Below are 24,796 nucleotides of genomic sequence, written 5' to 3'. Positions count from 1 at the left end.
CGTCTGTACCACCCCACTTACCTGTACTCCTCTAACAATATATACTCATGTCCGTCTGTACCACCACACTTACCTGTACTCCTCTAACAATATATACTCATGTCCGTCTGTACCACCCCACTTACCTGTACTCCTCTAACAATATATACTCATGTCCGTCTGTACCACCCCACTTACCTGTACTCCTCTAACAATATATACTCATGTCCGTCTGTACCACCCACTTACCTGTACTCCTCTAACAATATATACTCATGTCCGTCTGTACCACCCACTTACCTGTACTCCTCTAACAATATATACTCATGTCCGTCTGTACCACCCCACTTACCTGTACTCCTCTAACAATATATACTCATGTCCGTCTGTACCACCCCACTTACCTGTACTCCTCTAACAATATATACTCATGTCCGTCTGTACCACCACACTTACCTGTACTCCTCTAACAATATATACTCATGTCCGTCTGTACCACCACACTTACCTGTACTCCTCTAACAATATATACTCATGTCCGTCTGTACCACCCCACTTACCTGTACTCCTCTAACAATATATACTCATGTCCGTCTGTACCACCCACTTACCTGTACTCCTCTAACAATATATACTCATGTCCGTCTGTACCACCCACTTACTTGTACCCCTCTAACAATATATACTCATGTCCGTCTGTACCACCTCACTTACCTGTACTCCTCTTACAATTTATACTCATGTCCTCTTGTACCACCACACTTACCTGTACTCCTCTAACAATATATACTCATGTCCGTCTGTACCACCACACTTACCTGTACTCCTCTAACAATATATACTCATGTCCGTCTGTACCACCCACTTACCTGTACTCCTCTAACAATATATACTCATGTCCGTCTGTACCACCCCACTTACCTGTACTCCTCTAACAATATATACTCATGTCCGTCTGTACCACCCCACTTACCTGTACTCCTCTAACAATATATACTCATGTCCGTCTGTACCACCACACTTACCTGTACTCCTCTAACAATATATACTCATGTCCGTCTGTACCACCCCACTTACCTGTACTCCTCTAACAATATATACTCATGTCCGTCTGTACCACCCCACTTACCTGTACTCCTCTAACAATATATACTCATGTCCGTCTGTACCACCCCACTTACCTGTACTCCTCTAACAATATATACTCATGTCCGTCTGTACCACCCCACTTACCTGTACTCCTCTAACAATATATACTCATGTCCGTCTGTACCACCCACTTACCTGTACTCCTCTAACAATATATACTCATGTCCGTCTGTACCACCCCACTTACCTGTACTCCTCTAACAATATATACTCATGTCCGTCTGTACCACCCCACTTACCTGTACTCCTCTAACAATATATACTCATGTCCGTCTGTACCACCCCACTTACCTGTACTCCTCTAACAATATATACTCATGTCCGTCTGTACCACCCCACTTACCTGTACTCCTCTAACAATATATACTCATGTCCGTCTGTACCACCCCACTTACCTGTACTCCTCTAACAATATATACTCATGTCCGTCTGTACCACCCCACTTACCTGTACTCCTCTAACAATATATACTCATGTCCGTCTGTACCACCCCACTTACCTGTACTCCTCTAACAATATATACTCATGTCCGTCTGTACCACCCCACTTACCTGTACTCCTCTAACAATATATACTCATGTCCGTCTGTACCACCCCACTTACCTGTACTCCTCTAACAATATATACTCATGTCCGTCTGTACCACCCCACTTACCTGTACTCCTCTAACAATATATACTCATGTCCGTCTGTACCACCCCACTTACCTGTACTCCTCTAACAATATATACTCATGTCCGTCTGTACCACCCCACTTACCTGTACTCCTCTAACAATATATACTCATGTCCGTCTGTACCACCCCACTTACCTGTACTCCTCTAACAATATATACTCATGTCCGTCTGTACCACCACACTTACCTGTACTCCTCTAACAATATATACTCATGTCCGTCTGTACCACCCCACTTACCTGTACTCCTCTAACAATATATACTCATGTCCGTCTGTACCACCCCACTTACCTGTACTCCTCTAACAATATATACTCATGTCCGTCTGTACCACCACTTACCTGTACTCCTCTAACAATATATACTCATGTCCGTCTGTACCACCCCACTTACCTGTACTCCTCTAACAATATATACTCATGTCCGTCTGTACCACCCCACTTACCTGTACTCCTCTAACAATATATACTCATGTCCGTCTGTACCACCCACTTACCTGTACTCCTCTAACAATATATACTCATGTCCGTCTGTACCACCCCACTTACCTGTACTCCTCTAACAATATATACTCATGTCCGTCTGTACCACCCCACTTACCTGTACTCCTCTAACAATATATACTCATGTCCGTCTGTACCACCCCACTTACCTGTACTCCTCTAACAATATATACTCATGTCCGTCTGTACCACCCCACTTACCTGTACTCCTCTAACAATATATACTCATGTCCGTCTGTACCACCCCACTTACCTGTACTCCTCTAACAATATATACTCATGTCCGTCTGTACCACCACACTTACCTGTACTCCTCTAACAATATATACTCATGTCCATCTGTACCACCACACTTACCTGTACTCCTCTAACAATATATACTCATGTCCGTCTGTACCACCCACTTACCTGTACTCCTCTAACAATATATACTCATGTCCGTCTGTACCACCCCACTTACCTGTACTCCTCTAACAATATATACTCATGTCCGTCTGTACCACCCCACTTACCTGTACTCCTCTAACAATCTATACTCATGTCCGTCTGTACCACCACACTTACCTGTACTCCTCTAACAATATATACTCATGTCCGTCTGTACCACCTCACTTACCTGTACTCCTCTAACAATATATACTCATGTCCTGCAGTCGTCTGCATTTCTTCCTCTTACCTCTTCCCACCATTTCTGTCCACTGGCCTCCTGTTGCATTCTTTTCTTTAGTCTCACTCTGTGCTTTCCTGCATGATTAGCCAGTCCACTACCATGTTAAGTTCCTTTCTCTTGCAGGAACTATATCCTCTCCCACCCTAAAGCTATCTGAGATAAACAACTACTCCAGATCCAGAGCGACTCATACATTTCTCCTCATTTTTCTTGCCTAGCTAGAACTACTTGTTGCATGATTTTCCATTTCTGGACCCGTCACCTTTTCCCTTTTTTATTTTTTTATTACATGTTTATTTACATAAATAGATCTGTTTAGTTCCTAGCCAAGCCTTTCCATGGCAGGTGTTAGCTCTGCTCTGTTAAACAAATACCAGACAAGTGACACATTACAGGTTAATTAAGAGCAGCAGACAAATACTGACCACTCTTCACTGGGTCATTACTCCAGGACAGTGAGAAAATATATATTGATGACTTTAAGTCCTAAGCAGGCAAAGTCACAGTTCTTTTAGGAGTAGACTATAATGCACATCTAATTCCACATCCAAGAATAAAAGTAAAATACTAGACATAATTCACTTCAAATTAGACATAAAAGTCTATTAACAGTAATGTTAAATAATGTACTTTATATTTCCAAATAACTAGTAGCTATAAATTACGAAAGAAATCTGCAATCTACAAATCCAAATCTTTTTTTGCAATGAGCTATTCAACAAAACATGAGTATCTGAAATGAAGATCAAGAGCCATAAACTGCTATAAATCAAGATACTAAATTGAAATTCAATAATTTTTATAATTCATTCAGTATTTGAAAAACTAAAATAAAAGGTCATAAGTAACGTCTCAAAATATTTTCAAATATTAAAATCCCATTTACAAACCAAGAATAAAATATGCAAAGTCCACAGACATAAATCAAGTTTGAACCAATGAGTTGCAAAACACCATAACATGAACTGTGCAAAAACAATTCTGTGCAGCTATAAACCAAGCAACAGATTAAAACTGCAAACTATTAAACAAGCTTATAATAACTAAGACTGCAAACATAATGATAAAAGAGAAAGCATTTGCTTAATAAACATAGTAAAAAGAAAATCAAATAGCAAACTGAAATAGTCGATTTTGAAGAGGTAAACAAGCCAGCTCCGCTCTCACTGTAGAATGACATACTCACAGACATTTCCTGATGGATCTATTTTGATAATACCACTTGCCCTCTCTGCCCTCCTCACAAATATTTATATATATTTTTAAAGCATTTGACCTGTATGCTGCACTTAAAAAAAAACTAAATAAGAGGCAGAAAGTCATAAAAGTCCATTTAGAAAACAACATACAGATACCATCTGGAACCAGAAGTTGGGGAAAAAAATTAAACTAAACTACAAGTCACTGGAACTGGTTACTAGGCTAAAAGTCACTGAACTGATTCACAACAGAATACAAACTTCAAGAGTAAAGGTCCTGAATATATGAAACTTCTAAAAAAAAAAAATAGTAACGATTTTAAATTCTATACAATGAATGTTTTCGATTTCCAGTGAAAAATAAATAAATAAATAAAATAATGATTTCCAAATTCTGAACTAAATACATTTTAGAATTTCTACTAAAAAACTTAATTGCATGCATTTTCCATAAATTCAGTATATGTCAGATGCCTTCGAATGGATAGCAGCAAGCTAGTGCAATTTATGTAATGCGGAGACGGACTTACCATTGACACTTCCTTCTTTAGTTCATCCAGATCTTTATCCTTTTGCGTCTTCTTCTTACCATGGCCATTGTTTTTCATTGCAGTTGGCGAATACTCACGTCCACTCTGTTTAGAGAAGTAAAAGAAACGGGTATTAAAGTCAGTCTGCTTTGTGAAGCAAGAAAATTTCATTGTGCACAAGTATCTCTTCGCCCAGATAACTAGAAATGTTATCCTTGCCATATTTTATTACTGTTACCATATTCTACTTTAAGCATCACTTCCAAAGATTTAGGAATGTTAGGAAATAGGTTCATAGGTAAGTACTGGGCTAGCTGCCCTCATGGGCCATTCTGAGGATCAAACATTGCACCTAGTATTTAAGAGGTAAATACCTTAACCATCATACCAGTTCCAAAAACTATGTCAGATCTGGCCGGGATATGTTTTTTTTTTTTTTTTTTTTTTATTCTTGTCCACTGAAGCTGTAGAATTTTCACATAAACCTGCAAGGAAAACATCAATCTCTCTGTCATAAAAGTCAAAGAGGAGGAACAAACTTGAAACAAGAGAAGGCACGATGCTTGTGATCTTGTGCAAAGATCTCCGGAAGGTTCGTTGCTGGACTTAATATGTGACTGAATAAAAGTGAGAGTTAGCTCAACAGATGGTACATAGGGAGACGCAACTGTAGGTTACACACCTATGAAAGAAAGTATGTTGTACTAACAGCAGTGCCAAGTGAACTAGCCCGAAATTATGCTATTTTAGTTCTGTAAAATATGCATTTTAATTGGTATGAAATGCCAATATGGAAAACTATCCAAATGACAGGGTGTGGTCTCCCAGAATGTACTCCCTTTGTTAATGGATCTCCTGGGTAATTACTGCTTGGCTACATCATACAAGTCAATGAGCTCAACAAGAACCATATTCACTTTCTTACCAGGGTGATCGGAAGGCTGTGGGTTCTATTCTCACACCAAGTGATTGGATATATTTTTCCAGTAGTTATACTGTAGTACAGCATATGATAGGTGTTGTACTCCTAAAGTGCCTTCCTAGACCCCATCTACCTGAGATGCTGAGATGGGGGTAGCTCAGGTGGATGGAAAAGATCCCATGGTGTATAACGAAAACAGTGAAGAACTCACCCTGGTATCCTGGCCAAATTTCCTTTAGTCAGTATGAATATTCCTTTGGGTTTCCCTTGAAAATAGGCCATGTCAAGTGGGAATAGTCCTTTTAGCAAAAGTAAATAAATTCAAGAAAAACACGTTTTATACTAAAAAATACACAATTGTGTATCACATTACTTTTCAGACATTGCGATAGCCCAACTACGACAAAACAACAAACATTCAGTACTACAATGACAATTATATTTTTCCATGCAGGTACTAAAATTATGCAAAGTCATTACCTCTTTTGCTCTGTCGCAGTTTTTGGGATATTTAAGGATTAAGGTTTCACCACTGAAATAATTGAAGAATTCCATTTGATTTCTCCCAGTTCAGAGTGGGCCTTAAGTATTCGTCCTTGCTTTGAAGTCAAAAGTTGTTTCCTTGCATTTATATGCATAATAAAAAAGTGCTTACATATGTTTATTAATGACTGAGGGCATCTGATTCTACGAGATGGTTGAGAACGTTCTTCCACCATAATTATTTTATAGCATCTAAGGATTTAGTCCATGGATGTGATAACAAGGTATCATAACACACTTAAGGCCGGATGTTTTTTTCCCTTCTTCTCTTTGGACAATGATCATTGGTTCTGCTCCTGATACAAATTGGTGTTGTACATCATTTCTCTGACTCTAAAATTGGAAATGCTGATGTCGTTAACGGTATCCTAATAGGGATGTACCTCCCTGTTTATTTACCTTCTAATCCTTTCCTTTTGAATATTATCCAGGTTCCTATGCCACAAAAATATGAGGGTCGTTCCTATTTTTTACACCAATATAAGGATGCTGAATGTTTAGAATGGCATAGGAGTATCCAGAGAATTTAAAACAATATAGAATCTAACATTAGATTTATAACAAAATATCATTAGATTTGTAACTAAATGTCTTTGAAGTGTAACTGCCAATTTAAACATTTTTTGTAACAGAATATTTGTTCTTCATGGACAAAAATTCTAGCTCACTTATCTACTTGAAACAGCTGTACAAACTGACAGTAGTTAGCTTAAGGAAAAGATATGCCTGGGAAATCTGTTTACACCTTCACAATGTAGTTCAAAGCGGGGCTCTATGGTGTGGGGGGGGGGGCTATACAGTGACTGAGATCCAGATGCCCCAAGTTCAGTTATCACCCCACGCATTACAGGAGCTGATTGGGAGTGGGAGAAAAAGGTATATGCCTACCTGCCTGTTTCTGGATGGGGGGTATAGAGGTGGGATATGCCTATATCATGGCCCCCCAATTAGAGACTAGGGATTGGTAGCATAGAAGCATCAGCAGCTGTACAAAATGAAAAATGTATCAATGTGGGTGGGATGATTTCCTTGTAACACCTACATGCATGCCCACCCATCAGCATTACTCAGCATGCTAGAAGGATTAGGAAGTGTCCAGGCAACATCCCTGTGCAGTAAAAAATAAATCTACAGGTAGGTCAACAATCCTCATAAAAGAGAGTACATATCTTGTGATACTTAAAACATATACTCCAACAGTAAGTGAGCTGCAAAATCGGCAGTAAAGAGATGGGAGAATATTTAGGAAATATTTGCCTTATTGACTATCTCTGCTCACAGGTTCATAGGTATGCACGAGGCTAACGACCACCAGGGCCTTTATAAGCCTAGATACACATGCATGTATCATGGATGCTTATTAAGAGTTGGTATGTTAGTTAGGAAGTTTCTAGAGCTTATGTGAAGGGGGGTAGGTTAGTTTGGGTATTGCTGTCTGCCTGTGTCTATGAGAGACATAAGGGCCAGGCCCAGGGTGAATTTCCAATTTGCCATCCATTGCTGAAGGTTACTTTTAAATAGTTTTAGGGATGGACTCTGCTTCACATAGATGGGGAGCCTGTTCCACAGCATTGGGTTATCTGAGACACATATCTGCCTCACCAGCATGTCTTATTTATGCCACAAGCAAAATTTAAATCCTTGGATCTAGTGGATCTAATGCTGTTCATTCTGCAGATGTGCAAAAGGTCCATCAGAGCTGGATCCAGGACGCCTTGTATGCCAGGCACAGATCACCTCTCAATATAATGCAGGAGACAGAGTATAGAGATAGAGCGATCCATATAGGACATGTAAGGTGCTACTCCAGTTGAGAAGTTGCATTCCTTTTTCTTACGAATATTTCACATGAGGTTTTTACACACATAATACTGGTTGAAGGCTGAGTCGTCCTTCTAGAGGTTAACATGTTCAGCACTCAGTTCATAAAAGATATGTATGGCCATATACAAATGAGCCAGGTTAAGGTCAAGTCTGGTGCCAGAACTACTACAGAAACGTTGCACTCGTGTGGTCTTAATGGATGGAGAGATTTCTACACTTTGTAAACCATTAACTAAAGTAATAAAACTTTCTGGCATTATGGAACTTTGTGATCTAAATAATATACTGACCCTACAGACAGTAACTAGTCCAGTCTGAGAAGCATTATAAATCTCATTGTCTTACGTATCATTTATGCCCATTTTATCTTTTTTTTTTATTTCTGATAACTTTATATCAGAGGAGTCATATGCCACGTGAAATAGTAAAGTATTACTTACACAACTGAGGATTTTTTCCTCATAGGAGTAGAGACTCTACCGTGTGGTAAACAATGAAAATTGAATCTTCTTCCAGCTTTTTCCCAGTTAGGGGTTGCCACAGCAGATCACCTGTTCACACATGATTGACAGTGGAGTTTTACAGTGTCGAGTTGCCAGCCCGGGGCCCAACCTTCCATGGAAGGCACACACACGCAAGCCTAGGGCCAATTTAGAGTATCTAATCAACCTACAGCATGTCTTTGGGATGTGGGAGGAAACTAGAGCACCCAGAGGAAACCCATGTGACCACAGGGAGGACATGCAGACTCTGCACAGAAGGCATCCCAGCCGAGGATCGAACCAGAGAACCTCTTGCTGTGAGGCGGCAATGCTAACCACTACACCACCACGGCCGCCCAAACAATGAAAATTGAATAATTTGTTTTAAAATGACATACAGCTTGAAAATGTCTACAGTATATTTCAAGTTGTGTCCCACCATATTGTGTATATAAACATGTTATATCTTTTTTTGCAGCCACTAGTAATCTACCTTTTTTAAATGGAAAAAAATCACTGGAGCTTCATAGCATTGCATAAATATAATATATACTTGTTGTTGTTTGTCTTTCGGCTTTTTCCCAGTAAGGGGTCACCACAGTGGAACTCCGGTCCGCTAATGATTGGCAGTAGATTTTTATGAAACGCCGAGGTGCCAGCTCGACACCCAACCTTCAACGAAGGCACACTCATTTACACATGCATGTCTTTCAAATGCTACCCAACCGTGGGGAGGACATGCAGACTCCACACAGAAGGCACTCCCAAGCCACGCCGAGAATTGAAAGGGAGAACCTCTTGCTGTGAGGTAACAATGCTACCACCATACCACCGCAGCATTCAGTCCATGTGCTATTTAAGAGAAAGCCATTCTTTGAAAAAAAAATAATAAGAAGAAGAACTGGTGACCAAAATTCACTGTTCAAGCTTCTGTGAATTTTAAAACTAAAGCACAGTGTACACTATTGAAAAAGTAAATGATAAACTTAACCCATTTACAAAGATGCCATTAAAGTATTGTTGCCTGGTCATCACAACATATGTTCATCTTACTCAGAACTGGAAAAATATTGTGTTTGGTTCTATCTTGCGCACACTACAGGAGTGATATGGCCCAAATATTAGCATGCACCAGGTTACACTATTATTTTTAAAGATTGCCTTTTAAAGGCTTTCATTAGGAATTATGAAAATAAAAATAATCTCATATAGTTCAGCTTTCATTACATACCATAAATATATCATTAGGGGCCTTCATTATATGCTCTGAGCTAGCCTTCAGAATGGGCCATTGCTAAGGCAACAAAATGCACAACACTGCACAACCAGTACATAGTCATATCCCTGTTATACTTTTCCAATGTAATGTAGTCATAATACTCAATCTGTAGTCACCCCTAGTTTTGTGTCATTAACAATCTGTTAATTTTCCAGGGCAGCCTTTTCCCACTCCTCAGAAAATAATAAAATAAAATAAATATAATTGCATGTGGTTCATTTAATAGAGCTCAACACTTTACCCTTCTACATATGTATATAATGTATGTATGTATGTGTGTGTGTGTGTGTGTGTGTGTGTGTGTGTGTGTGTGTGTGTGCATGCGTGCATGTGTGTGTGTGTGTGTGTGTGTGTGTGTGTGTGTGTGTGTGCGCGTGTGTGCATATATTCTTGCATTATATGCAGCAAAATATGGACTGAGAATTGCCAGATGAGCAAGTTGTTTTTAGAAGGGGAAGAGAAACCAGACATCAAATTGAGAACATTTGCTGGATAAGGAAGTATGCAAGAGAGTTCTAGAAAAATACTTACTTCTCCGCTATTGACTAGTCTAAAGACTCTGATTATGTGGATAACAAACTGAGGAAACTTCTTACAAAACTGGGATACCAGGTCACCTTACTCATCCCCTGTGGAATTTGTATACAAAACAAGAAGCAACAGAAGTGAATATGGTTCAAGCTTGGGAAAGGAGTACAACAAAGCTGTATATTGTCACGATACTTAACCTGGGTACATCATTAAAAAGGCTGAATTACATGACATAGACTCTGCAATAATAATCGCTTGGAGAAATAGTAACAACCTCAGATTTGTAGATATCACTCTGATGACTGAAAATGAAGAAGACTTGAAGAGTCTGTTGATGAAGAAGAAAGCACAGAAGCTAGCTTTTTGCTCTCTGTCGAAAAACTAAAATTATGTCATCTAGTCCAACCAATTATTTGCAAAGAGGTTGGAAAGCAGTGGAGGCAATGACAAATTTTACTTTCCAGGTCTCAAAATCTCTCCAGATGGTGATTGCACCCACGAAATTAAAAGAAGCTTACTTTCTGGAAGGAAAGCTATTGCACATCTGGATAAGACTTCACATTGTCAACAAAGGTCAGCATATTCAAAGCTATAGTTTTCCCATAAACAAATGGCTGTGGAAGTCACCGCGTAAGTAAGATTATGCACTAGAACATTTACACTTTTGAACTATGGTGTTGGAGAAATTTTTTAAGAATTTTATGGAGTGCAAGAAGTTGAAATCTGTCATAATGCAAGGCAATAAATCCAAACTGTTCACTGGAAGGCCTGACAGTAAATCAAAGACTCAAATAATTTGATGACATAATACAAAGACAGGATTCACTAGAGAAAAGAAGAATGGGTTAGCCACGGGTAAGGTGGATCGACAACACACTCATGAATCTGAATTTGCAAAAACTTAAAGAAGTAGGTCTTGACTGACATACAGGCCCAGTGTGCTACAGTCCTTAAGGTCATAAAGAGTCACATTCGACTTACAAACTAAACAGCAACAACAATGCTTGCATCTGATGGCATCAACGAGGCACTTAGTTGGCCATGAAGAGGAGCTTTACCTCTGGACAGCTGCTGCTGCTGTTCCTACTGGTTTGTATGTGGAGTTGCAGTTTGTTTTATATTTTTTATTTTATTTATTTATCCTTTTGTTGACCAGGTTAGTTCCAGTAGCCTATCGGTCTCTTTTCAGGGGAGACCCAAGGTGGTATTCATCCAAAGAAGAGCACATTCAGGAGTACAGCACCACCACCCCGTTATACTCCACGGCAGTGTCAGCAATCAATCTAGCTAATGTGGGAATAGAACCTATAGCCTTCTGCACCAAAGGCGAGTATGCTACCTGTTGTGCCACTAACACTGATGAGACCCAATGGCTTTGGTATGATGTAATTAGGCACAAGGAACTCATGTATTATCAGTTTATAATCAAATCTTTATGAATCCCAGCATTTATTTTTATATATTATGATAAGTTGTATTACATTGTACTTACTGCATGTCAGTTTATTAGGTTAGGATATGCTATATGGTGCTTTACTGTGTTACTATCTTAATTCCTCCTACATTTAAACTGCATGACACACAGACTTTATATGCCATGACATATCTTCTGATTAGCTTCCCTTGTGAGTGGGAGTTACCCATTAAGTTAATATTAAAAGTATATTCCTTCTTTACCCACAAATAAGTTGTCAAATAAATAAGGAAACAAAGGATATAATCTCAAATTGTAAAGGACACGTCAGCAGTGATACTAACCTTTTCATTTCTGTTCTTCAAAATTCTTAATGAAATTTAGTTATACACTTATAGCTTTAATTTTAGATACATGAACTGAAATTTGCAAACATGATACTGTAAGTTAACACTCATCGGGACAAGTTAGAAACACAGCAATTCATTTCATTCTACAAGACCTGTATTAATAAAGTGTGGCACAGACCATCTTTGCTAACTTTATAACATGGGTGAAATATTAGAAGACAACATATGGCAAGCCACAGGACAGAATGAGACCTGATCACATCTGTTACTTCATTTAGTCCTTTCCTGTGTTGTCAACACTTGCTTTCATTGCTGTTTCAGCACTCCTTCTCAGTGACCTGTGCCCTCAGCACCTAAGAAACAATATCACGCTCCATTTCAAATGCACAACAGTTATTTATGGTCTGTAGTCAACAAATTAAGCAACTTTCACCTGTTTTTTTTTTGGACGTGTACAGCACAGAATGTTCATTTTGACACAAATCTGCTACCACCAGTTCGTACTGTCAATTTATTTGCTGCAAAGCAACAGTGTCTGGAGTGTATTTTTTTCCTCTCATTGGAAAATAAAACTAAAGCAAGGCTTCACCGGGCTGCTAGTTAGTGTTGCCAAAAACTGTCTCTTTGTAAATGTAACTAGGCTACGATGAATGGTTTCCTGTTAAAAGCTGGCACATCCCTCTTTTGTTGACCCTTTCGAGTTGCACTTGCTTCTGTGAATGTATAGGTATTCTATGAACAGGTCTTCACCTAGAAAAGCTATTGACAAACTACTGACAAACTCTAATAAATGTATAAAGTACAATTTGCTTTGCTAGAAGGGAGGTTTATGTTTAAGATAGATAGATAGATAGATAGATAGATAGATAGATAGATAGATAGATAGATAGATAGATAGATAGATAGATAAACTCAGCTATACTGTTCATTGAGGAATTTATTGTTAAGCACTTTTGTCTGTCAGCTGGCAGACTTCTGAGGAAAGTGCTTAACAACAAATTCTTCAGGGAACGGAGTAGCTGAGTTCAGTATTTATTTTTAGTCGATTTTAGTACTCTGCTATGAACCAGTCAGCTTATATTTTGTTTTGTTTACAGATAGATAGACAGATAAACAGACAGACAGACAGATAGATGGATAGATAGACATAGATAGATAGATAGATGGATAGATAGATAGATAGATAGATAGATAGATAGATAGATAGATAGATAGATAGATAGACAAATTAAGTGGTGGGGTTAATATTGACTGAATGTTTGTCTAAACTTGTTAAAAATGTTACTTTAGCCATCCTCAGTTTTTGCTAGGATGTAGTGCTCTATATTTTAATAGTACTCCTTGTCTTAGGAATCATGCTCCTCATCCCACTGGTGAGACATGAAACAGTGGTTATATTTGTTCTGCTCTCCCATTTTTAGATAATGGCTATAAGACAGTGAAGGACTAATGAAACCTGCTCACTCAGATCACAGTTGTAAGATTACAGATTACATCACTGCAGGCACCCGAACCTAAAATTGCAGTTCTGCTTTCTCTTCTACGCTCTTTTTATATTATAAAGCATATTTGTTAGCTGATTAGGTAAGGCATAACATAATGGCAAATTGGAAACTCTACTTATATGAGTTATTTATATGAATAATGAAATGTCTTCTTATTTTACAGAAATCACAATCCACAGTAGGAAAAAAGTCCCAAAACTTTTAATTCAGGAATCCTCCCTTAGCTTTTACCTGGGTACAGATCCTTAACTCATCAAACTTTGTAATTTTTTTCCCTCAAGTAGCAATGTATATTTCTTACTAGAAACTTAGTACCATATTTTTAAACATTCAACTACACCATAATCCAGTATTTAATTCTTGCCTTTGATTTTACAAAGCAACCTTTGATTCTAAAAGAAGTGAAAAGTAAAATTGTGAAAAACATTTCCTTCCTTAATGACGTCAGTGTCCAAAAGACCAAAACTGATTGGTTACTGGAAGCTGACCAGTGACAAAAATTTGCAAAGTCTCTACAAAGCTATGGAAAGGCAGAGTGCTGTGCTGTGAAGGGGCAACGGCAAAGTGAACACAATCGTGGACAGATACCAGGACTGATAGGGTTGGAGGCATGAAGGTACAGCCAGAAACAACTGTTAGCTCTTAGAAAAGGTAAGGTCCAAGAGCCAGATGGGATTCAAACTAGGGTAGTAAATCATCTGGCCAGTGTGCTGGCAGAACCCTGTAAGTGAAATCTTCATGAGATTACTAGCCAGTGAAATATGTGAAGACTGAAAGACATTAAGTGTAGTACCTTAAACACTGAGAGGGTAGTACAAGAAACTCAGGAAATCACAGGTATATTAGCTTAACTGTCAGAGTGGTTGTATAAGTCAGTGGAAAAAATTCTAAGTGGAAAACTGAGTTATTTCTTAAAAGACAATAACATCTAAGACAATAATCAATATGTGCTCACTCAAAAAATAAGTTGACAAATTGAATGTAATGTACAGTTAACAATGAGTTATGCAACAACTTGATAAGGGTGCTCCATTTGATGCAATTTATCGTATGTGTTTTATTAGAAAAGCTGAATGGGACTGGGGTTAGTTTAAGATTAAGAGAATGGTTAGAGGCATGGCTTTAGGTTAAGAAGATGAAGGGTATGATAAGACGGGTACTGTGCGAAATAATAGAAATGGGAGGTGGGAAGTTGCAACATGTATAGTTCTGCCATATCTGAAAATGTACTGTAATAAGCCACATGGTAACTCAGTTGTTGAGTTGTGTTTGACCATTCTGGGGTTTGATATACAGTTCTGACCTGGAAAAGGGCCCAAGTACACTTACCTGGTAAATGAATAAATAAAATAATAACAAAATTAACATAAAAGACAGAGAGGTACAATAACAAGGGATGGGGTAACATAGTCTGAAAAAGTACATGGAAAGTTTGGAAAAGAAAGACATCAGCTGACATTTAATGGTAAAATGTAAAGTTCCACATTTTGAGATCTGAGTACCCCCTGTGGGTGCATTATCAGGTAGGAAGAATGAATTTACTACGGAGAGAAACAGGTAGACAGCAGGAACAGAATCTGGGCTGATTTTCACAGTTAGAATATCAACAGCAACATGATAACGTTGTAGTGCAATCAAGTAAATATTTAGTTGTTTTCTAAGATTTGGATTCATGAGGTATATTTAAATGCATTTATTTGTTAATTTATGTTAAGCAGATAAGTTATTTGGGAGAAAACTCACCCAGGTACAGGGAGAACATGCAACCCAGATAAATGAACTTAGAGAAAAACCACACAGGGCCGGAGAGAACATGCAAAGTCCCCACAGAAGCTAAATGGCTTACTGATAGAACCCACACTGTAAAAAGTACTCACTCCAAATCTCAGCTCAGAAGTGTGACAAGGGGGGTACCTCAGGGCTCCAGGGGGGCTCTTGTTTAGCATCTACTTCTCTGAAGTAAAGGGACTTCATAAGGGGGAACAAGGCTAAAAAATTACTGCAATTGCAAATGCCTGCAAACAAAATGATGTGGATAAAATGATGGATATACTCTAAAAAAGGCCTTACAAAAAACAGATGCTTGGTGCCAGAGCCATGGGCTCCAAGCTCAAGAGAAATGTATTATTTATTGTATTGGAAAAAAACATGTATCCATATTACCACAATTAGGTGGTAAGGTACACTACACACAAGTGTGAGAGACTTAGGTGGAGACACAGGTGACATCTGGTCTTCCATAACCACATCGCCACAACAGTCTATCGCACACACCTTCCATGGATCCTTCACCACAAAGGCAAAAGGATTCTGAAAGAAAAAAGGTCATCAAAAGTCATTAGACTCATTATACCCATTACCCATTACAGAATACCATGCCCCATGTACCTCTCACCTCTCAAGACATCTGGGAACATCTGGCCCTGCTAGACAGGGGTCCAGATGAACAGAGATGAAGTATGAACCACACTCACCCTGGCTGTGTAGCGGAGATGTAACAGCTGAATCGCTAAGCTGCTGCAGGCAGCAATAAGACATGTAGTTCAGGAGACCATTTAAGGAACGGGATACGTCTGCGGGTTCAGAGGGAATACTGATGTCCAGAATCCCTCAAAGGCCCAGATTTCTGCCTAATCAGCAATCACTTAATTTTGCTGTTTTTTATATTTGAAGTTTTGTGACATCATATGTGACATCTTGACCCATGCTTCTACCTAGCATCTTCTGAGAATTCTACAGAAGCATATATTTTTCAAAATAGCCAGTACACAGATGGTTCATGGGTAACCTCTTTATTAGTATGAACATATATCTGGATTTATATGATGTGAATGACACTGGTTCAGCATAAAATGTCATTTGTGGTGCTGAAAGAATGAAGGTTAGCTTTCAGCTGGGTAGCAAGTTCTTTTGAAAAATATTGTGAATTAAGTCAGAGGCAAAATTTATTTAGGCTTATTTCTTGTTGCACCACTAATGATAGGCACAGAAAGCTGTGGTCAGTGATGAGCCAGGAGCTGCTGAAAGTCTGTGTTTTTGTGTGGGGAGGCTAAAATTAAGACAGTGCTATAACTGGCGACTGCTTAATGGTGCAGGCCTCTGAAACATTTTCTGTATTTTCCTGTCACTGAACATTGATAGGCATCTGTTGCTTGATAAAGAACAGTAAAGTAAGAACTTTTTGGGATATGGTTGAGGAGGGAGCAGATTTTTTATACAGCTGTTGGCATATGAATGGGGAGCGGACTCATCAGGAGAAAACGAGACAACCTCTCGTGATATAATTATTTATTATTTATGTTAACATCTAGGCATTTACCTTGCAGTGTTCTGTTTTTGGCATCACTATTAAAAGATACCCATAATACCATCTGTCAAGTACCCTGCAGTGAACTGGTGATTGAGATATGTTTTGACAGAAAAAACATCCTTCTATAACTAGAAAGAGACTTATGGCATTTTAAAAGATTGATTGCTGCCAAAGATTCACTCTCCATGGGAGCACTTAGTATAATGTAAACCAATTTGAAGCAGTGCATAACACATATCTTCTTAGGACATCACAACAGGCATACCAGCTTCCTAAAATGAAAAAAATCCCAAAGTCTTGTGCCGCTGCAGATGTGAAAAATTAGTTTCACTTGTTATTATAAAAGTTTTAAAAAAGTCAATAATACATTTTACCGATCAGCATAACAATGAGAATATTTTGCTACAGCACCTACTCCAAAGCTGGTATCCATAGTTCACTTGCATGGAGTGCAGTATGCTGTAAAACAGAAAAAGGTGATGCACAGGTACATTACAATTCATAATACAGGCTTGTGCTAGTGAGCAACGAGGAAAATAGTGCAAGATCGGGAGTATGTGACTGACTGCAAAATGACATGCAAGATCGGGAGAATGTGACTGACTGCAAAATGACATGCAAGATCGGGAGTATGTGACTGACTGCAAAATGACATGCAAGATCGGGAGTATGTGACTGATTGCAAAATGATATGCAAGATCGGGAGTATGTGACTGACTGCAAAATGATATTCAAGATCGGGAGTATGTGACTGACTGCAAAATGATATGCAAGATCGGGAGTATGTAACTGACTGCAAAATGACATGCAAGATTGGGAGTATGTGACTGACTGCAAAATGACATGCAAGATCGGGAGTATGTGACTGACTGCAAAATGACATGCAAGATTGGGAGTGTGTGACTGACTGCAAAATGACATGCAAGATCGGGAGTATGTGACTGACTGCAAAATGACATGCAAGATCGGGAGTATGTGACTGACTGCAAAATGACATGCAAGATTGGGAGTGTGTGACTGACTGCAAAATGACATGCAAGATTGGGAGTATGTGACTGACTGCAAAATGATATGCAAGATTGGGAGTATGTGACTGACTGCAAAATGACATGCAAGATTGGGAGTATGTGACTGACTGCAAAATGATATGCAAGATAGGGAGTATGTGACTGACTGCAAAATGACATGCAAGATTGGGAGTATGTGACTGACTGCAAAATGACATGCAAGATTGGGAGTATGTGACTGATTGCAAAATGATATGCAAGATCGGGAGTATGTGACTGACTGCAAAATGACATGTAAGATTGGGAGTATTTGACTGATTGCAAAATGATATGTAAGATCGGGAGTATGTGACTGACTGCAAAATGACATGCAAGATCAGGAGTATGTGACTGACTGCAAAATGATATGCAAGATCGGGAGTATGTGACTGACTGCAAAATGATATTCAAGATCGGGAGTATGTGACTGACTGCAAAATGGCATGCAAATGAAGGCATACAGTCTAAAGAGTGCATAATGAGATACAAATGAACACCTCTGAAAGGTCGAGATTCACAGTTACAGGCTGCACAGTACACATACAAGTTGTATATCACAATAACAGTACTGTAAGAGCAAAAAACACATGGGAATTGCAGAGTTACAACAAACAAAGATGCTCAGACCTACAACAGCATTCATGCAGCAGCAGTACATATGTGAGTGCCATGACCTGTTATCCAGTAGCACTTTGTAGTTACAAGTAGTGCAAATAAAAATGGGACTGACAACATATCAGCTACCACTAGGTACCCATCCAGCAGGTGACAAAATGTTTTAAGTGTAAAGAGATACCATACAGGTGTTGGCTGATGCGTATTGCTCATGAACAGGATCAAAGGACTGCATAGGCTTCCTATACCAGTGGACACAGAGGTATGTGTAGCATTTATTGCTCTAGCTACAGGAGCCTTCCAAAGATCAACAGGAGTCATTAGCATATCATTGAAGTCAGGCTGCAGACTGTTAAATACAGTTTTCATGGCATTGTTTCCATGTGGGGATAAGCATATCTGTTCTCCAACACACTAAGTGAGAGAGTCACCATCCTCAGTGGCATCCGTAATATTTCCTATTTCTCTGAAGTACTGGGTGCTATACATTGTACACATGTAGTAATAAAGGCCCCACTTGGTGTCTGTGCACTGTGTTACATTGATAGGAAGGGCTACCATATATCATTTAACAGGAGAAGTGCAGCACACATAGGCTGATGACCGTTATGTCGACACAGTATCCCAGTAATGCCCATGATTCTTACATCTGGCATACACATCATAAGTATCTCCGCTTCTAGCGAGGTGAAATTCCACAGGGCAACCTATCAGGTCTAGCCACTTGATGGTGTAATAATTAGCTCTGGCTGATTTGTCATGTTGTCGTAGCTGGTCAGTGTAGTCACTGTTCTTATCAGACACGTAAAGAGCAAAGTGGACACATGTTTATCCCCACACTGTGTTCCCACTGTGTTTCAGGTGATGTAACATACCCAGGTGAGTCCTGATTGAATGTGAACACATGTTTATCCCCACACTGTGTTCCCTCTGTGTTTCAGGTGATGTAACATACCCAGTGGAGTCCTGATTAAATGTGAACACATGTTTATCCCCACACTGTGTTCTCACTGCGTTTCAGGTAATTTAAGATACCCAGTGCAGTCCTGGTTGAATGTGGACACATGTTTCTCCCCACACTGTGTTCCTGCTGTGTTTCAGGTGATGTAAGACACTAAGTGTAGTTCTGGTTGAATGTGGACACATGTTTATCCCCACACTGTGTTCCCATTGTATTTCGGGTGATGTAACATACCTAGTGCAGTCCTGGTTGAATGTGGAGACATGTTAATCCCCACACTGTGTTCCCACTGTATTTCAGTTGATATAATATACCTAGTGGAGTCTTGGTTGAATGTGAGCACATTATTCTCCCCACACTGTGCTCCCATTGAGTTTCAGGTGATGTAACATACCCAGTGGAGTCCTGGTTGAATGTGGAGACATGTTAATCCCCACACTGTGTTCCCACTGTATTTCACGTGGTGTAACATACCCAGTGGAGTCCTGGATGAATGTGAACACATGTTTATCCCCACACTGTGTTCCCACTGAGTTTCATAAGTTCATAGGTTCATACTAGGCTATCTGCCCTAGGGCATTTATAAGCCTAGCCAGAATGTGTTTGGCTTTCGCCACCCATTTTAAATTTATTTTGCTATGCCCTTTTTCGAGGTTAGTATATTGTGCCTCTGTCTAACAGTGACACAGAAGTGATACCCGGGGTAAACCTACGATCTCCCATCCACTCATCAAGATTCCTCTTGAAGAGAGTCAATGAGGGACTCTGCCTAACCTGGACTGGGATTTTATTCCAGAGTGAAGGGAGCCTCTGGGTTATGAATCTGTCCCTCCAGCATGTCCTATTTATTTCAGTGCTGAGGTTCAAGTCTCTCGAGCGTAGCACGATGGGATTTGGATTTTCTGAGGTGCAGCATGTCCATTAATTCCGGGTTGGACATGGCTTTATACGTCAGGCACAGATCGCCTCTGAACAGGCGGTATGCCACTGAGTAGAGCTGGAGTTTCTTTAACCAGGCAGCATATGGCATCTGTTTGAGCCCTTTGATCCTCTTGGTGAGGTACTTTTGGGGTCTTTCCAGTTGCTGCAGGTGTCTGGTAAGGTACATCCCAAAAGGGCATTGTACTCAATTATGGGCCTGATGAGGGATGAGTAAAGAGGCACGATGACCTCCCTGATCTAGATGTGAATCCCTTCATGATTAGGTGGGCTATATAAAATGTTTTTCTAACCACTTTGGCCACGTGGTTGTCAAATGAGAGATTGCTATCAACTTGGGTCCCCAGGTCCCTAATTACTTCTTCTGTACTTAATGGATTACCACCTATGTGGTAATTTGTGGGCACTTTGTTTTTGCCAAAGGGGATGACTATACACTTTTGGGCATTTAGCTTGAGGCCATGGCTCTGGCACCAGTTGTCTGTTTCTATGAGGCCCTTTTGGAGGATGCTTGTGTCGGCTGGAGAGTCGATTATGGTGCCCAGTTTGCAGTCATCTGCGAACTTGGTCAGCCACAGTCCTTCCGTGTTGGCCTATACCTCCGAGAAATATATACCGAACAAGAGAGGTCCCAGGACTGAGCCTTGTGGGACACCACTTGTAACTGGTTTAGAGTCTGACATGGCTCCAGCAATTCTAACCATGTGGGTTCTGTCCTTGAGCCAGTTTGCAATCCATCTAGTGACATAGAGGTTTATATTTAAGCTGGTGAGCTTATCTATAATGCTCGAGTGGGGTATTGTATCAAAGGCTTTTGCAAGGTCCAGGTAGGCTGTGTGGACCACCTTCCCCTCGTCAATGGCCTTGGTGACTGTTTCAAAGGAATCAACCAGGTTTAAGGGGCAGGATCTGCCCTTAACAAAGCCGAACTGGGTAGGATCCAGTGTCTGTAGGTCCCCAATATCTTTATTTATGAGGTCCATGATGATCCTTTCCATAGCTTTGCAGACCAAGCTAGTCAGGCTTATGGGGCGATAGTTTCCAGGATCCGTTGAGGCACCACCTTTATGGAGAGGGACCACTGTTGCTGTACGCCACTCTTTGGGCACATATCCTGTAGTAAGGCTGAGATTGAACAGTAGTTTTATGTTTGGGTTTAGCTCTTCTTGGAGTTCATGTAGGACGCAGCCTGGGACACCGTCTGGTCCCATTGATGCTGTGTTTTTTGCTTTGGAGAGGGCGGCTCTTACCTGAGCATCTGAGATGTCAGGGGGGCAGCACTCTGCTGGGATAGATATTTGCCCTTTTGGTGGGGGGGGGAGAAGTTTGTGCTGAACCTGTCAGCTAGGATGTTGACAATGTCTGTGGGTTCAGTGTATTTTTTGTCATTTTGGACTAATTCTGAGCATATCTGGGAATTACCACCCAGGTTCCTAACATAACTAAAGAAAGCCTTGTGATTATCCTTAGTGTCCTGTGCAATTTTTCTCTCGAAGCTGGTGATGTAACATACCCAGTGGAGTCCTGGTTGAATGTGAACACATGTTTATCCCCACACAGTGTTCCCACTGTGTTTCAGGTAATTTAAGATACCCAGTGCAGTCCTGGTTGAATGTGGGCACATGTTTCTCCCCACACTGTGTTCCCACTGTATTTCAGTTGATGTAAGATACCCAGTGGAGTCTTGGTTGAATGTGGAGACATGTTAATCCCCACACTGCATTCCTGCTGTGTTTCAGGTGATGTAACATACCGAGTGGAGTCCTGGTTGAATGTGAACACATGTTTCTCCCCACACTCTGTTCTCGCTGTGTTTCAGGTGATGCAAGATACCCAATGGAGTCCTGGTTGAATGTGAACACGTTTCACCCCACACTGTGTTATCTCTGTGCTTCAGGTGATGTAAGATATCCAGTGGAGTCCTGGTTGAATGTGGAGACATGTTAATCCCCCACTGTGTTCCCACTGTGTTTCATGTAATGTAAGATACCCAGTGGAGTCCTGGCTGATGATATCCATACATAATTCATATAGCATGGCCAAACCATAATAATAACAGCACACATGTGCAAACCAAAAACATCAAGAAGCTCACATTTGGCCTGCTGAAGGGCTGGCCCTGCACCCTGCATACATTCAGGGGCATTGAGGTAACCCTCTACTAGAGTCTGCAAGGTAATCATAATATGTTGCATAATAGGATTGCTAGTAAGGATGCACACTGTCATCTGCCCCAGGAGCCTCCACGCCTCCTACAGTAGCTCCTTTCACAGCCAGACACTCTGACTTTCTACAGCACTAATGCACTAACAGCACCACATCGCACATACTCAGACAGCAATGAGTGCTGTTACATACCTCTCAACTGTACAGGTTTTTACAGAATGTCCAGATTTTTGCCTCATATTTTTGGTCTGTTTCTCATAACGTTGTGGTTTTCTGGCAAAAATCTAGCAAATCATTGAGGACTGATGTCAGAAAATAATGGCACACATTTGAGATTCAGACTTCACATCCTTCAGAAAATTCATGCTAATGCATAACCTTTTATTATATCAACTTTCTAAGTTTGTAAGAGCAATATTTAAAAAGTGTCCCTGTTTTGGGGCCTTTGTCCCCCCCCCATTATTTGTGCCTTTGTCCAGATTTCTTGCTCTAACAGGTTGAGAGGTGTGGTGCAGTAACATGGCAGTGCAGGCAAAATGGCAACACCTTGTCCAGCTCATTGAACACGTGGCAAGGTCACAAAGGTCACAGCGATTTCTTTTGTCATAAAGAACAAAGACGATGGATTCTGTGTTAGTTAAAGGCTGTTCTCAGTAGTGCACAGTCGACAGTCACGTTACACTTTTGGTTAGACATCTCTGAATGCACCGTACAGGAGTGAGGGTGAAGAGAGTCACAGTCATCATCATTTAACAAGTGCCAAGGGACACAAAAACATCTGGCTGATATGATGGCCTATGTGAGTGGTTAGAAAGGCTAACCCAGACGCTGCTACACTTTGCTGTGAGAGAAAGGTTAGTTTGCTTTTTATTTGTTGTATTGCTTTATTGCCTTTTTCTGTTTTGAATACTGTGATTTGTTTTACTTACCTTGTATTTTACTTGTCTTCTGCTTTTAACTGCATATTAAAAATTGAAAGGAGACCACAGCTCTGTCTCTTGTGAGTCAGACAGATATTTTTTCTCACCCCCCCACCACATCTGATTACTGTAGTGTTGTTAAACACCACTGTCTTTTTAGTTGCCTTCCCCTTATGTTAATTTGACCATATATCTCATTTTCTCTCTGTTTTTACTAGCTTGTGTGAGTAAGCAAACAAATACCAATCACAACCAAAGTGTCACATAGCTCACAACACCAGTGTGCCACCCAACAATAGCCCCTAAGGCAAGACAATGTACCCAACACTTTAGTCATAGGTGACTCTATAGTCAGGCACACTGATGTCGCACTCACCAGACCGAACAAGGAGAAAATTACAGTCAGCTGCCTGTTGGGTGCCAGGATCTGCCACATAACCCATACACTCAAGTCACTCCACAACAAGTACAAATACGACTCTGTCATTGTCCATGTTGGAGTGTATGACTTGAGACATACCTCCCTGGACTACATGAAATGAGACATGGAAGAGCTTTTGGATCATGTGGCCCAGGCAGGTATGACCGTAGCCCTGAGTAGCATCCTGCCTTCACCGAGAATGATACCACAGTATAAGGACAAAATGATTGGCTTCAACAATTGGCTAAGCTTCTGGTGTCATTCAAAGGGGATCCAGTATCTGTCTGCCTGGGACGACATGAACGAATGACCATGATGCTTTGCCAGAGATGGTCTGCACCCGTCGCCCCTGGGATTCAGGTTACTGGCTAAGGCACCCCTATAGTGCCTTTTTTAAGCAAAGTTCAAAGGACAAAACCACCACTGTAACAGGTACAAGCATGCAAAATCTGAAGGTAATGCTACTCAATGCTAGAAGTCTAAACCTCAAAATGCACTCTCTTGAGGCACTCCTAAAAATGGAGAACATCGATATCTGTGCAGTAACTGAGACCTGGTTCAAGGCTCCAGACAGCACCCCTGCAATACCAGGCTATGACTCTTACCACACTTTTCGGCCACCAAACCAGGTCTGAAACACTAAAGGTGGAGGAGCGTCCATATTCACCAGGGATATTCACAACACCAGGCTAGTTGCCCAACACAATGCATCTGAAATTCTCCAGGTGCAACTAACACTAGGTAAGACTGCAATCCAAATTGTAGCTTGCTATAGATCCCCCACCATACCCCAAAATTCTCACTACACCTTTCTAAACATACTGGAAAATATTAAGATACAATGAAACACCCTAATACTGGG

The 24,796-nt window shown here is 40.2% G+C and overlaps 1 protein-coding gene across 4 annotated transcripts in view; it reads right to left on the bottom strand.

The window, feature by feature from the left end:
* The window catches only part of LOC122791847 (sodium/potassium-transporting ATPase subunit alpha-2), an 833,979-nt gene that overhangs the window by 487,746 nt on the left and 321,437 nt on the right, over positions 1 to 24,796 (bottom strand). For all 4 annotated transcript variants that reach the window (XM_044059821.1, XM_044059822.1, XM_044059820.1 and 1 more), the window contains exon 2: positions 4,707 to 4,811. In XM_044059821.1, coding sequence (XP_043915756.1) covers positions 4,707 to 4,811 — 105 coding nt within the window. The remainder of the gene's footprint in view (positions 1 to 4,706; positions 4,812 to 24,796) is intronic.

Source organism: Protopterus annectens, chromosome 17.part0 (genome assembly GCF_019279795.1).
Source record: "Protopterus annectens isolate FY-2018-M chromosome 17.part0, PAN1.0, whole genome shotgun sequence".
NCBI lineage: Eukaryota > Metazoa > Chordata > Ceratodontiformes > Protopteridae > Protopterus > Protopterus annectens.
The sequence above is the reverse complement of the archived record's forward strand: the minus strand, read 5'-3'. Positions and strand labels throughout refer to the sequence as shown.